This window comes from Podarcis raffonei, chromosome 2 (genome assembly GCF_027172205.1).
Source record: "Podarcis raffonei isolate rPodRaf1 chromosome 2, rPodRaf1.pri, whole genome shotgun sequence".
Classification (NCBI taxonomy): Eukaryota; Metazoa; Chordata; class Lepidosauria; order Squamata; family Lacertidae; genus Podarcis; species Podarcis raffonei.
In genome coordinates, this window is record NC_070603.1 from 17591402 (window position 1) to 17608886 (window position 17485).

The window sequence follows — 17485 nt, forward strand, 5'->3', positions numbered from 1 at the left end:
AGTAGTGATGTATGGAAGTGAGAGCTGGACCATAAAGAAGGCTGATCGCCAAAGAATTGATGCTTTTGAATTATGGTGCTGGAGGAGACTCTTGAGAATCCCATGGACTGCAAGAAGATCAAACCTATCCATTCTTAAGGAAATCAGCCCTGAGCACTCACTGGAAGGACAGATCCTGAAGCTGAGGCTCCAATACTTTGGCCACCTCATGAGAAGAGAAGACTCCCTGGAAAAGACCCTGAAGTTGGGAAAGATGGAGGGCACAAGGAGAAGGGGACGACAGAGGACAAGATGGTTGGATAGTGTTCTCGAAGCTACCAGCATGAGTTTGACCAAACTGCGGGAGGCAGTGGAAGACAGAAGTGCCTGGCATGCTCTGGTCCATGGGGTCATGAAGAGTCGGACACAACTAAACAACTAAACAACAAACAACAATGCTATAGGTACTGTCCCTGAGCAAGGGCCCAGCAATATGAGCAATAGGATTCAAACTGCAAAGGGCATATCTAGTAATCCAGAAGTAGGCTTTGTGTCTTCTATAGGACACCAGGCTGACAACTTTTCCTTAATGCAATTTTCACTCCCTATGAGTGAACTAAATGAGCAAATTGGCAGCAATTTTAGTGTTTTTAAAAGAAAGTGCTATCTCAGGCACTTAAGTCATTTTGGGCATAAGGAGCTGCGGTGTTCGTTGTCTGATTGACATGGGCCTGTACTCGCCTCTTAATAAATTCTTTTGTTTTGCTCCAGTGGTGCTTGTGTGTTGTGAGCATCAAGGGGGAAATGCAAAAAGCAGGATTATTTTTCTTTTGCTTGTTTGTGAAGAACAAGAGGATGCACTGCGTAAATTAATGAGAGCCTGAATTTTCGATTAGAAGGGAGAGTTTATCTGCAAATGGGCTTCTTGTTGATTTCTTTTTAAATACATATAATCAAAAGACAAAGGCAGCCTTATTATGAGAAAATTGCAGCATGTGGGGTTTCTTCCGATACTTGCATTCCTTCTGGGGCAATTCATCTGCATGTAAACTCATTAAGTATCTCAAGCTGATATTTCAGGTTTTGGAATCCAATTAGGTGCTCTAGTGACACACTGTCTTGAGGAGCTGGAGAGGTTCTTTGTAATAAAAAGGAAGCTATAGAGTAAATAATGGAGGGATGATTCCATGACATCATCTGAAAGGCTTGCAGGTTGATGGCACAAGGGGGAAAATCCCACACGCTGCACCTGTTTTCTCATTCCCCACTCCCTATTGTTGTGTATTAAAGCATTCCACCAGCTCAGAGACTGGGGACCTTGCCCAGGGACATCGTGGTGCCTGTGGGCACTGGGTGGTAACTCCTACTATAAGTTATATCAGTGGTTTTCAACTAGTGCACCATGGCAGCCTGTGGCACCTTGAATGATAATCAGGTAAGCTGCAGGCAACACCAACTGCCCGCCTTCCTTCCTTCCTTCCTTCCTTCCTTCCTTCCCTCCTTTCTTGCCCTCTTGCATCTCTGCCTATTGGAGGCTCACAAACCTATTTGTTGCAGCGGCCCTGGCTACAACCTCCCCAGGTGAACAGTGCCTCTGCGGTTGGCCAGGGGCATAAGAGCCAACTCCTAGGCGCCAAGGGGTCTTTGCCCCCCAGTAAAGTATTTGAGGGGGGTGCCCCCAAGTTGATGGGCAATGCCATTCCAATGGTGTGCATGCACCTCATCATGCGATCAATTATGTGGGTGGGGCTTACCTGCGCCCCCTATTTTATTCAGGTTGGCACCCCTGGCCAGGGGGCTTTGATTGCCAGGAGCTAAGGTGGCCTCAGAGAAAGCAAGCACTCAAGCAAACAAGCTAGCAAGCAAGTGGTTGAGGTAGCCCAGCCCTTGCTGTTGGGAACAGGCAGACAAGTGGGAGGCCGGGCAGTGAGCTGTCTTGTGCTCACTGCATACAAGGCCTGCCTGGGAGCTGAGCGCCTGGCACCAAAGGGGAGTCTCTCTGCCATGCAGGCCCAGCAGCGCCCTCTGCTGCTGCCTCCTGAGGCGAGTAAGCTGATGGCCTCACGTTCAGCCCACTTTGTCCAGTTTCTGTTGGGCCACTAAGACCGGGGGCATCATCTTCCTAGGCCCCCGTGGGACCACATGAGGAGGCAACTTTCTTTGGGGCAGAGGGTGGCGGCTCAGAGACTAGCAGCTGCTGCAGCGTCCACCTCAATGAGAGGGGAGAAGAGGCTGGGGGAACCCTCCACAAGGGAGGGTATCCAAAAAGGGGTGAGGAGCTGCTGGCTTGGGCAGGCAAGGAGCGACATAACTGGGCTTCTGAGACACTGTAGCCTTTCAGACCTTTCCCATTGGTTGGGTGCGCTTTGCTCCCGGGAGGGAGGAAGGAGTCAATAGATACCGAGGGTTGGTTCAGAGAAAGAGTTTATTTCTGCTTTCCGGATAGCAGAAAGGCACTGCGTGATCAGTCACAGCCAGCACACTTAAAGAGCAGTTACATACAGCTTATATCCCCTTCAGGTCCCCTTTCCCCCTCCCCAGGAATCCAGCCTCATGAGTTTGTACACATAAGTTTACATCCTTGAGCATGAACAGAAATTCCTGTTTCTGTACTCTTATCTTGGGGTATAAAATTAATTAATTTTATAATGAATGATTTTAGAGTGTTGTTTGTGTTGTACTTTTGTATTGTTTTATTGTTGTTAGCCGCCCTGAGCCCAGCTTCGGCTGGGGAGGGCGGGATATAAATAAAATTTATTATTATTTATTATTAAAAAGGTCACCCAACTATAGGAGTACTCCTGGCGCCATCCCCGGGCGCGGGGGCTGACAGGCCTGTTTTGCAAGGTCTGTGCGTCAGCGTGGTCAGGATACTTATAACCGATAAGATAAGACCCAGATCCGCCATCCCGTCTCCACTTGGAACTGACAAGGCCATCCATTAAGCCTTCATGGACTGATAAAGGAGAAGGCTTTGTTTATACAGCTGGGTTTGTGTTATATAGCTCAAGCTAATGGATTTTAGCCAATGGATCCTTGAAGAAAGAATTTGGGAATTTTGGGGCCCAGTTTGGGTGACTGCACAGTCAGGTTTGGGTAACCTGTTCCTTCAACACAAAGCACATTTCCCATAGGGGAGCTGCAGAAACAATGAAGTTGGTCAAGAGAGCCATGGACTTAGAAATGTTGAAAACCTTCAGGCTATAGCTTTTGCTAAGACACTGCATTAAGCCTCTCTTGATGTTAAACAGAAAAGCCATTTCTTCTAATCAGCAAGTTCCATTCACCTGGAGGTATGAAATGGGGTAGTTGATGATGCAGAATAAAGCAGAGGTGTGTCCTACCCATAGAGTTCGGACAATACTTAAAGAGCCACTTCAGCTTGGCCATTGACTTTCCTACAATATGTGAAAGACATGCTCGACTTGCTTCTAAGAGCGCAAGAAGTGACCTTCCAAGCGACCTTAGCTACCTCATCTTAAGCACGCAGCAGCAGCAAAGTGAAAACCCCTTCCACAACATGAGGAATTCAAGTCTCCTTGGGGTGCCCCATTATAGGACGCAACAAAGCCAATGCTTAAAAACTGATCCACGCAGAGATATTCATTGCTCTGGGTCCAACCACTCAATGACTTGCCACCAAACGGAATACATGAAGTGCTTTAATTGAAAAGCATGAGGCAAAAGGTGTTGTCAGGCGATGTGAGAGTGATGCATGGTGCTGTTCGTTGGAACTGTGGTGATCGTTGCACAAGTAGAAGTTATTACTCGATGATACAGCAATGATGTAAAAATGTAAAAGCTTCCCTTAAGTCAGTGATGGCCAAACTTGGCCCTCCAGCTGTTTTGGGACTACAGTTCCCACCATCCCTGACCACTGGTCCTGTGAGCTAGGGATGATGGGAGTTGTAGTCCCAAAACAGCTGGAGGGCCAAGTTTGACCATCACTGCCTTAAGTTCTTCTTAAATAGGATCAAGAACTTTCGAGGCAGAAATGGGGAACTTTCCTCAGTCCTCCCAAATATACTGGTGTGTTGCTGCTTTTTTATGGCTATCCATAGGCACAATGAGATACTAGCTAATCAGGGATCATATAACAAGCAAAAGCACGCCACACCACTATAAAGGCAGTCAGACTGGCTGCACACTTGTGGGGGAGAGGGAATGTTGCCTGTTGCCAAGTGAATGCAGGGGTTCCTACCTCTCTGAGAGTAAGCAATGAAACCAATATAGTATGATTCAGAGTGGGAGAGGTTCAGTTACCCCCAAGGTAACTGAACGCATACCAACTATCTTTCTGCAATTGCTGCAAAGCCCACCCTTTCAGCGCAGCAAATGAAAAGAGAGAGCATCACCTGGTGGCCTAGGCGATATATGAAGCGCTTCCTCTCATGCCACACACACACACACACACACACACACAGACAACGCATGCACACACACACACACACACACACACACACACACACACACACAATGTCTACTGCACTTTGCTCCTCACTGCTGTCCCCCTGTGCAACCACCACTGGTAGTGGAGCTCCTTTGGCCACAAAGAGGCAACAAACTCAGCGAGGGGACTTCAGTTCAGAGCTATCCCCAATTCATTAAAGATTTTAGAGCATTTTAGAAAAATGCAAGGGTCAGAATTCTCTGATAGTAGCCCACACTGTTAAAACTTTATGAAGCATACCAACAAGACCAGGCACCTCTGAGTACAACACTTAAACAACATTAATAAGACTAAAGTTAGAACTCATCTTATGCAGAAGTCTCCAGATATTAAGAACAATTTCCCTGTATTAAGAACAGTACACAAGGCACATTAAAGCACGTAATCAGAAAGATATATGCAGCACAACATATGTGTGGTTTTGAAAACGGGAAGGATAAAATGTACAGTAGCTACAAGAGTGTGAGGGTTCTTCCAGGCTTGCTATTGCTCTGCTGCTTCCCTCTGGGAAAACCCAATATTAACCGCTGAATCAGCGCAAATGTCAACCGGGTTTTCTCTGGAATGACGTTTGCTCCAATTTATCACTAAAGAGCAGGATTTCTGGGGGACAGCAGCGGGGCAAAGGCAAAACTGCTTGACCCCACACTTTGCAGGTATGGGATAAGCACAGGTCTGGCTGAGCCCTGAGTTCGAGATCCCATCTGATGGCGAAAGCATTGTCATACATATGGAAAGATGCCAATGTGAAACAGCTGTTGCAATTTTTTTCAAGAGCGGAAGCCATGGCTGGAATCTTACCTTTCTGCTCCCTGTGTTTATGCGAAGAGGGGTGAGGAAGGGGTCGAAGATCATATGGCTGGTTTCTATGTTGACCGGTGATTGCCTTTTCCCAACAGAACAAAGATTCCAGGCGGAATTCACCAAGCCCCAAAATGAAGGAACTGTAACGAAAGAACAGGGAAGGAAGTTTAAAGAGGAGGTTCTGGGAAGAGGACAGAGGAAGTCAATATAAGCACAACTGATATTGTGCATCCCTTACAAACAATCACTGTGAAAAGTTAAAATAAGGAAGGATCAAAAATTAATACAGTGGTACCTCGGGTTACAGACGCTTCAGGTTACAGATGCTTCAGGTTTCAGACTCTGGTAACCCAGAAATAGTACCTCGGGTTAAGAACTTTGCTTCAGGATGAGAGCTGAAATCGTGTGGCAGCGGCGCCGCGGCAGCCGGAGGCCCCATTAGCTAAAGTGGTACCTCAGATTAAGAACACTTTCAGGTTAAGAACGGACCTCCAGAATGAATTAAGTTCTTAACCCGAGGTACCACTGTAGAATCTTTTAAAGAAGCCAAGAGGTGCAATCCGAACCTCCAATCCTCCACACTAGAGGGTGCTTGGATGGGGTGGGCCTCTCCCACTGAGGAAGCTCCACTGTCAGTGGAAAAGTCTGGCCTGTGAGGAGCACACCAATGTACCCAAGCAATTATTGGGCAGGCAGAAGTTATCACTGGTGCCATCACCACTGGGTTGAACTAGATGTTTCAGGGGAAGGGATATTCAGCACATTCTCCTGGGCATGGTCGGCCAATTGGTGTCAAAGAAGGATAGAACGTTTTTTATGTATGCTACAACAGCAGCAAGAATACTCATCGCAAAGTATTGGAAGACGCAAGATTTACCCACTCTGGAAGAATGGCAGATGAAACTGATTGACTGTATAGGATTGGCAGAAATGACTGGCAGAATCCGTGACCAGGGAGAAGAGTCGGCAGAAGAAGATTGGAAAAAATTTAAGGACTACTTACAGAAATATTGTAAAATTAAGGAATGTTGAATGATGCTGGATTGAAATTGAGTGGTTTCTGGCTGTAATGGTATAAAGGAACATGAAAAAATGGTTGGATAGAAAGTAAGGTGTTTTTATAAGCTGTAATGCTTTGAGTTAAGGATTTGCTGAACAAATAATTTGAAATAGAATACAAGAAGGGGAGGTATGAGGAGGTCAGAGAAATATGTTACTGAAAACTACGTATTATGAACTATATGTTTTTTTTAATTTTTTTGATTGTTTTTTGTTTGCATAAAAAAATTGAAAACTTTAATAAATATCTTTTTTAAAAAAGGGGGTTGTTCAGCACAGAATCTGCTAAAGTGGCAATGGCTATACTGCTCCATCAAATCCCTCTGCCGCCAGCCAAGGGTCTGGCTGGCTCCCAATACTCAAGGTCCTGCATTGTTTTCTCGAGTGGTGGTTGTTTCTCTCGCTTTCCTTTCCCAGGGTGCCTGTAACTACTACAGACACTGTGGCTATTTGCACTTTAGAAAGCAGGGAACTGCAGAGAACTCTCAGATAATCCCACGCGATTTTGCAGAATGTATTTCCCCTCCCCTAAAGAAAAAGGAACCAGTCCTTTTTGAAGGCAGCTCTGTTTAGGGAAGTTTTAATGTTTGATCTTTTATTGTGTTTTTAATATCCTGTTGGAAGCCGCCCAGAGTGGCTGGGGAGACCCGGCCTGATGGGTAGGGTATAAATATATTATTATTATTATTATTATTATTATTATTATTATTATTATTATTATTATTATTATTATTATTCCAATGCAGACAGTAGACAGTACAGAAGGCACACCCTGAAATAAAAAAAAAATACTTAATGCTGTTTTGTTAGCTACTAAGTAACAGGTTGCCTTGTCCACTTTGCACACCAGCCAGTGAAACAGCCATTACATGAAGCCTGGATAGCTTAGCTGGTTAGAGTGTGGTGCTGATAACACCAAGGTTGCAGGTCCCATATGGGACAAGCTGCATATTCCTGCATTGCAGGGGCTGGACTAGATGATCCTCTGGGTCCCTTCCAACCCTACAATTCTATGACTCTGTGTTCAGAAAGAGGTCTCCTAATGACTGTAGCTGTAACAATCAGCCCTGACACGTAACATGCACGTGCATTCAGCATTCTCAATGTTGCCATGATGACACTGAGGGGCTGGAAGGGGGCTGGTCGCTATTATTTATTTCATAGATTTCTCTCTCTTTTCCAACTGTAGGCATCATAGGGCAGGCTTCCTCAGCCTCGGCCCTCCCAATGTGTTGAGACTACAACTCCCAGCATCCCTGACCACTGGTCCTGCTAGGTAGGGATCATGGGAGTTGTAGGCCAAAAACATCTGGAGGGCCGAGGCTGAGGAAGCCTGTCATAGGGGCTCACATTGATAAACATTCAGTGCTACACCTTTAAAAACACAAAAATGGGGGAAAGGGGGGGCAGGGAGATCAGTTCGACTTGTGTAAGAACTTGCAGTTGATGCTTATTTCCACTGGACAATTGGTCTTACAAAGGTCCTGGTGGAAGAGGAGACTGTCTGGCTGAAATATTCATTTATTAGATTTGACAGCTGCCCTGACAGTCACCCTGGAGCTCTGTATAAGGTGGTTCCTGGTTACAGGACCTATTATGCCCAGTCTCTGCAATAACCTCTTGAGGCTGCCATGTTGATTATTTGTATCTCCTCCTTAACTGTCATCTATGTGATCAGTGCCTGTGGTTGTAGAAGGGGCCTGAAGCTAACATTTCAGCTACAGAAGGCTACTTTCAAGCAAGAGCTTTGGCATACTAGGCACAAACAACTTAGGACACGTTATGTCAAGCTAACCTTTGACATAGTCAAACGATAAATCCAACGGGGGATTTTCAAAGGACAAGGGGCGGGAGGAAGGGTATTCTGCTGAGCCTTCAGTTTGCTGTGTGCATCTCCCCCACAGATAAATTCATCTGCTCCGTTCTTCCACTTGCACTCATAATGCCTGAAAATTTAATTTCCAGCTTCACTTCCTTTCCCTTGTGTTGCTGCGCTGAGCCTTCTGTCTCTCTCTCTTCCCTCCCGATGACAGGAGCAGCAGGTGAGCAGAGGGATTGTCGCGGTGTTTGCTGAAGCAGCAGAGATCCAACAAAGGTGGATGTGTCACTAGCGCTGAACATCAGTCTGTGGCTTAAAGGATATCATTGATCTCATGGAAAAAGCTGGAGGTGTTAAAAATGACCGCGCAGATTTGCCACTCCCATGTCCTCAGACACACTTCAAGTTGTTCATAAACTAATGAAAAATGAAAGGAATGCTGTGATCACCAATAGTCAGCATGGATTTCTGAAAAATAAGTCATGTCAGACTAACCTGATCTCGTTTTTTGACAGAATTACAAGCCTGGTAGATGAAGGGAACGCAGTGGATGTAGCCTACCTTGATTTCAGCAAGGAATTCGACAAGGTGCCCCATGATATTCTTGTAAAGAAGCTGGTAAAATGCGGACTTGACTATGCTACCATTCAGTGGATTTGTAACTGGCTGACTGACCGAACCCAAAGGGTGCTTATCAATGGTTCCTCTTCATCCTGGAGAAGAGTGACTAGTGGGGTGCCACAGGGTTCTGTCTTGGGCCCGGTCTTATTCAACATCTTTATCAATGACTTGGATGATGGACTCAAGGGCATCCTCATCAAATTTGCAGATGACACCAAACTGGGGGAGTGGGGGTGGCTAACACCACAGAGGACAGGATCACACTTCAAAACGACCTTGACAGATTAGAGAACTGGGCCAAAACAAACAAGATGAATTTTAACAGGGAGAAATGTAAAGTATTGCACTTGGGCAAAAAAAATATGAGAGGCACAAATACAAGATGGGTGACACCTGGCTTGAGAGCAGTACATGTGAAAAGGATCTAGGAGTCTTGGTTGACCACAAACTTGACATGAGCCAACAGTGTGACGCGGCAGCTAAAAAAGCCAATGCAATTCTGGGCTGCATCAAAAGGAGTATAGCATCTAGATCAAGGGAAGTAATAGTGCCACTGTATTCTGCTCTGGTCAGACCTCACCTGGAGTACTGTGTCCAGTTCTGGGCACCACAGTTCAAGAAGGACACTGACAAACTGGAATGTGTCCAGAGGAGGGCAACCAAAATGGTCAAAGGCCTGGAAACGATGCCTTATGAGGAACGGCTAAGGGAGCTGGGCATGTTTAGCCTGGAGAAGAGGCGGTTAAGGGGTGATATGATAGCCATGTTCAAATATATAAAAGGATGTCATATAGAGGAGGGAGAAAGGTTGTTTTCTGCTGCTCCAGAGAAGCGGACACAGAGCAATGGATCCAAACTACAAGAAAGAAGATTCCACCTAAACATTAGGAAGAACTTCCTGACAGTAAGAGCTGTTTGACAGTGGAATTTGCTGCCAAGGAGTGTGGTGGAGTCTCCTTCTTTGGAGGTCTTTAAGCAGAGGCTTGACAACCATATGTCAGGAGTGCTCTGATGGTGTTTCCTGCTTGGCAGGGGGTTGGACTCGATGGCCCTTGTGGTCTCTTCCAACTCTATGATTCTATGATTCTATGATTCTATTCTATGTCTGATCATCATAGCTCAGGTCGAGTCCCCATCATCTTCAGTTAAAACGATTTCAAGCTGGCTTCTTAGATTTATGGATTACCATAGTTTTCTAATTGTGTGTTGAAAGCTGCCCTAATTTTACAAATGGAGGCAGAATATGCATTTTTAGACAAAGAGGTGGGTTGCTCTACCAGGTGCTTTATTTATATTCACACACTTAAACTTTTGCAATCCTAAGCAGGTAAGCAAAACAGGAGGTTGAATGGTGGCTGGGGATAGAGAAATCTGTCAGAGTTTCTATTTTTTCCCAAGCTCAAGTTGAGTTCTCCACATTTCCACATCAGTTTGCAACTTATTTTTTATTTTTTTAAAGAAGTCTGCATTTAAAAAAATGCATTTTAGTGTGAAGTTCTCCTAATATAGGCATTTTTGCATAGCGATTTCCCCTAATATAATGCATTCTCAGTAACATGCACATTTCCTCCCTCACACTTTAGGCCAGCATATGCATTTTTTGGTACACTTTGCTTGGTTGGAAAATGGCCCTGCAATATTTGGGGAATTTGGCAGGTGTGGTGGCAGAGCCATCTGAGCTTTGCCCCTCCCACACTACCCATTACTGGTTGGATTCCCCCCCCTTCCTCCCGGAGCAGGAAGTAGAGTGGGCAAGAAACAAGAAAATTGCTTATTTAGTTTATCATGCTAATGTTCAACACAGGAAATGGTAGCCCAGCAAATAATGTGACTGGATAGCAGATCATACATTATTACAATGGTGCCTTGGTTCTCAAATGCCTTGGTACACAAAGAACTTGGAACCCAAACACTGCAAACCCGGAAGTAAGTGTTCCAGTTTGCGAACCTTTTTCAGAAGCCGAATGTCCTCCATTTTGAGTGATACGCTTCTGATTTGATTGCCACACTTCCATTTTGAGTGTTATGCTGAGGTCTGTTTTTGCTATTTATGTTGTGTTTTTGTTTTTGTGGCTCTTTTTGTTTTGTTTTTGTGATTGTGTGGAAACCAGTTCAGCTACTGCTTGCTTGATTGTGTGACTGTGGTACATTGTTTATTGCTTTCATTTTATGGCTCAGTGGTCTTGTCAGATAGTAAAATTCATGTTAGATTGCAGTTCTGGAGGTTGTTTTTAAAAGTCTGAAACGGGTTAATCCATTTTGTATTACTTTCTATGGGAAAACATGCCTTGGTTTTGGAACGCTTTGGTTTTGGAACGGACTTCTGGAACGGATTAAGTTTGAGAACCAAGGCACCATGGTAAAGGCAAAAGGTAAAGGACCCCTGGACGGTTAAGTCCAGTCAAAGGTGATTATGGGGTGCGATGCTCATCTCGCTTTCAGGCCAAGGGAGCTGGCGTTTGTCCACAGACAGTTTTCGGGTCACGTGGCCAGCATGACTGAACCGCTTCTGGCACAACAGAACACCGTGATGTAAGACAGAGCACACGGAAACACCGTTTATCTTCCTGTCGCATTGGTACCTATTTATCTACTTGTACTGGCATGCTTTCGAACTGCTAGGTTGGCAGGAGCTGGGACAGAACAACGGGAGCTCACCCCAGCGCTGGGATTCGAACCGCCAACCTTCTGATTGGCAAGTCCAAGAGGTTCAGTGGTTTAGACCACAGCGCCACAGATACAGACAAGTTTTCTTCCACATGAATGTGAATCTTCCACACAAAAAACCAGCTGCAGGCCATCAGGCTAGATATTACTTATTCTACATGGCTTAAATCCCAGGCCCACTCAATGCTTCTCATGCACTAACAAGCATATTCAGTCTAGACAGAGGCCCTCTGTAGACTATGAGTGGTTGGGATGCATTATGGATGCTTAGTATGATCTAGGCAGTCCGATTAAAAGCAATGTGACTTACGTTAGATGCAATGAAATTGTTTCATCAGCTCCAATGGGCTGTGAAGTTGTTTACTCATAAATAACTCTTACTGATTTCATTGGGTTTTCCTCCCAAGTAGCTGTTCAGAGGCTTGCAGCTGAGGCCACAACTAGCCTTCAGCTGCATTTCAGTCAGCAAATTCCACCCAACGCTTTCAACACGCAGGTGACAGAGACAGGACCTTTCCCACTATATAGCACTAATGCAAAACACATTAGCGTGAATAGCTGGGAAAGGGGATGTGTAACATCAAAGAGGTGAGTGAAGCATTCACATTTGAAAGGCCTTCACTGTTTCCATCTCTCTACAAACACCGGAGAAATGCGTATGGTAGTAAGATTAAAGAACAGGAAATTTGACATTTTGTACAGTCCACTCGCCAACAGAAGATATTCAGTTCTGATCACTATTAATATAAGACAGAGGTGAAGGAGGAAAAGAAAACCTTTCAAGAATGCTCGGATTGGCACAGAATAACCAAACCACACACCTCAGCTCATTACAAACTTGCACCAATCGTGTGGTGGTTGCTTCTTCACTGGGCATTCAAACTGTAATCTTCCAGACCTCCTGGATAAAATTCAGAATGGGTCTTGATAACGTCAGAGGGAGTATGGCAAAGATCAAGTCATCTCCAACCCTGCACTTAGCAGAGGACAGTACAGTGTAGAAAGTTCACTCATGCCCTTAAGAGAGAATATTATAAGCTTGCAAAAATCTATCATTTGCCCGACAATAAATGTTGGAAATGTAAGGAAAATGAGGGTACATTCTTTCACCTTTGGTGGACGTGTCCCAGGATTAAGGCGTTCTGGGAAATGATATATAATGAATTGAAAAAGGTATTTAAATATACCTTCTTGAAGAAACCAGAGGCCTTTCTCTTGGGCATGGTCGGCCAAGTGGTGCCAAAGAAGGACAGAACTTTTTTTATGTATGCTACAACAGCAGCAAGGATACTCATCGCAAAGTATTGGAAGACGCAAGATCTACCCACTCTGGAAGAATGGCAGATGAAATTGATTGACTGTATGGGACTGGCAGAATTGACGAGCAGAATCCGTGACCAGGGAGAAGAGTCGGCTGAAGAAGATTGGAAAAAATTCAAGGACTATTTACAGAAATATTGTAAAATTTAAGAAAGTTAGATGGTGTTGGATTGAAATTGAGAGGTTTCTAGCTGCAATGATATATAAGAACATAGATGGGGGGAAAAGGGTTTGTAAAATAAGGTAATGTTACAAGCTGTAATGCTTGAAATGAAGGATTTGCTGAACAAATAATCTTAATTGGGATACAAGAAGGAGAAGTATGAGGAGGTCTGAGAAATTTGTTATTTAAAAGTATGGTTTATGAATTTAATGCTTTTGTTTAATGTTTCTGTTTGTTTTGTTTGTTTGTTTTGTTTAAAAAATTGGAAAACTTAATAAATATTCTTTAAAAAAAAAAGAAAGTTCACTCATGCCCTAAAGAGCCAGGCCTCACAGAAACTGTTGTGCAAGTCTCATTATGCCTTAGTATCTTGGGTGCATCATGAACTTTGAGCAGCGTATATGGCCTCCAAACAACAGACCCTCACCACTCCCCTACTCCCGCCCCGATCAGCTAGAGGTAGTGGGAATGGCTGGGAGCATCCTTTTTCCATGTCTAAGGTCTCAGGCTCTACAGTTGCTATGGCAAAATGTATGGTATATAGCAGCTATATTCTCTATGTTCTTGAAGAAGCGCACAGTGTTTTTTTCCTAAAAAAATGTTTAGGACTATTTTCATCTTGAGTCAAGAAAACCACCATTTTATAGTTCAAATCAAATACAGTAAATGGACAAAAGTACAAAGATTCACAAAATGTTTAGGGGTATGCGTACCCCTACGTACCCCCAGAAGAAAGCAACAACTGAAAAATTGTGAGTTTAGCCACCTCTGGTAATCCATTTTCTCTCTGTCGATTTATAAAGGCAAATTATTGCTTTAAGACTTTATATTCCCCCCCTCTCTCTGCTCTTAAATACAACGAGGGGGTGTTTTGTTTGAAGTGCCATCTTCTGCTGTTATTCCTATGTTTTTAAAACATATTTATTTTCTTTCTATATTTCCCTCCTGTTCCAAATGGCAAGCAGACAATCTGAAAGCAGAGTTCCACATTTACAAAATAAACTTTTACCAGAACCCATTTTGTTGTCCTTCCTCATTATTGCATTCTGAGGAATTAATGATTTCTTAGAAAGATCGGAACAGCATATATCCAATTTGGATTTAGCACACACACACGTGCGCGCGCGCACACACACACACACACGCTCTCACTCATTTACCAATAACAGACAGGAGTGGGGGCATTGCAAGCCAATTAAACAATGAATGCCATTAAAGAAAACAATTTGTTCACAGTGCATAACAATGCGAAAGAAAAGAAGAAAACTTTAGTTAAACCAAGAAGGTTTATCCCTTTTTCCTCTAAGAAATTAAAAGCTGAAATCTTATACACATACGAGCTTGGGTGTGACTGAATGCAGTGGGGCTTACTTCTGAGTAGGAAGGTATAGAATTGTGCTATAATAGTATTTTAGGAAAATGTTAAGCCTATTCATCATTTTACTTACGACTGTATAGTACAAGAAGCATTTAACTACTCTGTAGAGAATAGTATGCATATAACTTTCAGATATGTATTTGAATCTTAAAAGAAATAATGATAAAAAATAGGCAGGGATGTCAGCAGTATTTCCTGAAACCATATGCAAATTGTATCCTTTTTGTGGGTGGGGTGGAGGGCTCAGCAATAAATCGGGTACCACACGCAAGTAATAAAACTGCCTGGCAGTCAGAATGTCAACTGGTGAAGCTTTCCCATATCTGTATTTCCATAGTAGGAAAGGCTTGGCCTATTGACTTCTCCTGCACGTTCCCGCCCTGGCAGGCCTGATGCCAGGCAGTGCCATCACTGAGCACCTTCTGGGATCCACACTGGTGATTCAAACAGCCTCCTGGTCCTGCTATCTTCTTGTAAAGGTAAAGGTAAAGGGACCCCTGACCATTAGGCTCAGTCACGGATGACTCTGGGGTTGCGGCGCTCATCTCACTTTACTGGCCGAGGGAGCTGGCATACAGCTTCCGGGTCATGTGGCCAGCATGACTAAGCCGCTTCTGCCGAACCAGAGCAGCGCACAGAAATGCCGTTTACATTCCCGCCGGAGTGGTACCTATTTTCCTACTTGCACTCGATGTGCTTTCGAACTGCTAGGTTGGCAGGAGCAGGGACCGAGCAATGGGAGCTCACCCCGTCGCGGGGATTCAAACCGCCGACCTTCTGATCAGCAAGCCCTAGGCTCAGTGGTTTAGACCACAGCGCCACCCACGTCCCTAGTTGCTGCTTATTCATGGCCCCTCTCCAAGTGTGCAAACATGACTATGGCAGGAGATAGTTGTGTTGACTGATCTCAGAGGAAGAGAGGGAGTACACGGGCAGAGATGAGTCCATTTATGCAAGGAAGAGCTTCCTGAGACAATTATGACTCAGAGCCCCCTCAAAATGTAGAGTTGGCACCGCTTCCCGTCCCTGTCATTCATCTTCCCCTCTGGCTTGCTGCCTGGCATATCTGGGCTCTGATCGGTTGCCCACAGTTGCTGGCTAGAGCAGAACTGGCACAGGAACAGCCGTGCAGCCGGAAGGAAATCTGAATGCTACAGGGAGACCACAAAACCTGCTGGCTGCTGATTTCGGCTGGCCAGCCTCCTTTTAAAAAATTCAAAAACAAAATGAGGGGGGCAGGCAACCTGACCTCGATCACCTCACCTGCAAGTAAGGTAAGCCCAACCTCACCACCTTGAAACCCTTAAGAAATTTCTACTGGCCCATCTTCAGCATGTTTTCTTTTAACGAAAAGAAACAATCGGTAAAATTGAGCATCCAGTGAAATATTGGCCCTGTATTGCTTCAGAACAGCCCACCGAAAGATACATGGGCAAATGCATCCAATGTCTTGTTTAAAGAGATGGTTTAATATATTTGCTTGCTTATTATTAGCTACCACAATAGACTGCTGGTATGATATTGGGGGGGGGATCGGGGTGCCATCTCGTTCTCAGGATTGTGGGTGCCCACTGCCGCAATGCAGATGTGCAACGTCACACCCACCGACCCACACACCTGCACATAGTGTGTGTGACATCACATGCACTAGGTGCAGGTGTGTGTGTGATAACCTGGGACTCGGGCTAGGGCTTGGAACCAGAGGAGTCTTAGTCTGCACCGGATCCTTTGCCTCAGGCGTAATCTGAACCAAGTCTGGAGCCTGATCCTGAAGAGTCCCAGTCTGCACAGGTTCCCCTGCAACAAACACCAGCTGGGCCGAGTCAGGGGCCTGAGCCTGCCCTGGCTCTAGATGCAGGGATTACCTCGTTGCCTTCAGCTGGGCCATCACTCACAGCTGCTCCACTACCGGTTGGGTCAGGGGAGGCTGAGGCGGCCCCTGGGTCTAGTAACCCACTGACGTCTCCCGAGATGCAAAGACTAGGGTCTGAGAGAAGGAGAGACCTGAATATTCACAGGAGGAGTGCTCACCTTCCGGCAAAACAGGGAGGTGAGTTGCTGGGGGATCAGGACAGGCCCCTACCCCGACAAAGATAAAAGGCTGTCGGACCCTGCCCCAGGTTTCGTGAGCAACATTGCTGTATGCTAGATCCTGCCTGAGATCCTCTACCTGTCCTTGCCTGGTTTCCTGCCTCGTGTTCTGCCTTGACCCTGTTGGACTGACTCCTAGCGGAACCTTCCGATTCTGGACTGGTCCTGGACTGTGTTTCACGGGTTACCCCCAGGCCCAGCACAGTGTGCTTGTGATGTCACACGTCTGTGTTGTTGTGGCCAGAGAGGCACCCTTTTCTGTGGGGATGGTCTCGCACCAGGAGACAGAGAGACTGCCTCCGCATCAAAGCCACAATCCTGGAAAAGAATGGCTCGCTGGCTCGTTATGGAGGATGAAGCTTTTTTCATTGACTTTGTGGGTGCCTGGCTCCCACAATTTTATTATTGATGGTGCCCAAGCACCTACGGCCTCCTGGAATTGGCTCCTAAAGGTAAAGGGACCCCTGACCATTAGGTCCAGTCGTGGCCGACTCTGGGGTTGCAGCGCTCATCTCGCTTTATTGGTCAAGGGAGCCGGAGTATAGCTTCCGGGTCATGTGGCCAGCATGACTAAGCCCCTTCTGGCAAACCAGAGCAGTGCACGGAAACACTGTTTACCTTCCTGCCAGAGCGGTACCTATTGATCTACTTGCACTTTGACGTGCTTTCGAACTGCTAGGTGGGCAGGAGCAGGGACCGAGCAACGGAAGCTCACCCTGTTGTGGGGATTCGAACCGCCGACCTTCTGATCAGCAAGTCCTAGGCTCTGTGGTTTAACCCACAGCGCCACCCGCATCCCACCTATGGGGGGAGAGGGATATAAATAATATTGATAAGGAATATAGAACTAAAAGGGACTGGGCTAATAGAAATCCTCCTCCTCCTCCTCCTCCTCCTCCTCCTCCTCCTCCTCCTCCTTTTAAAAGAATCCTTTATGAAGAGTTTCACCATGAGTAAACAAACCTCTCTATCTCACTTCAAAATCTCTCTGGTGGTCAGATGAGATCTGCAATACATTCTCCTTCATTCCACACGATGTTATTATGGTATTTATCCTCTTTTTTTTTTAAAGAAGAAGACAGTTTTTCGCCGTGTCTACTGATAATAGCAGAAGAAGCAATATTGCAGTATGGC

General features: G+C 45.3%; 1 protein-coding gene across 3 annotated transcripts in view; it reads right to left on the reverse strand.

The window, feature by feature from the left end:
* Positions 1-17485, reverse strand: part of CA10 (carbonic anhydrase 10) — a 341120-nt gene that overhangs the window by 192764 nt on the left and 130871 nt on the right. For all 3 annotated transcript variants that reach the window (XM_053375135.1, XM_053375134.1, XM_053375137.1), the window contains exon 4: positions 5231-5373. In XM_053375135.1, coding sequence (XP_053231110.1) covers positions 5231-5373 — 143 coding nt within the window. The remainder of the gene's footprint in view (positions 1-5230; positions 5374-17485) is intronic.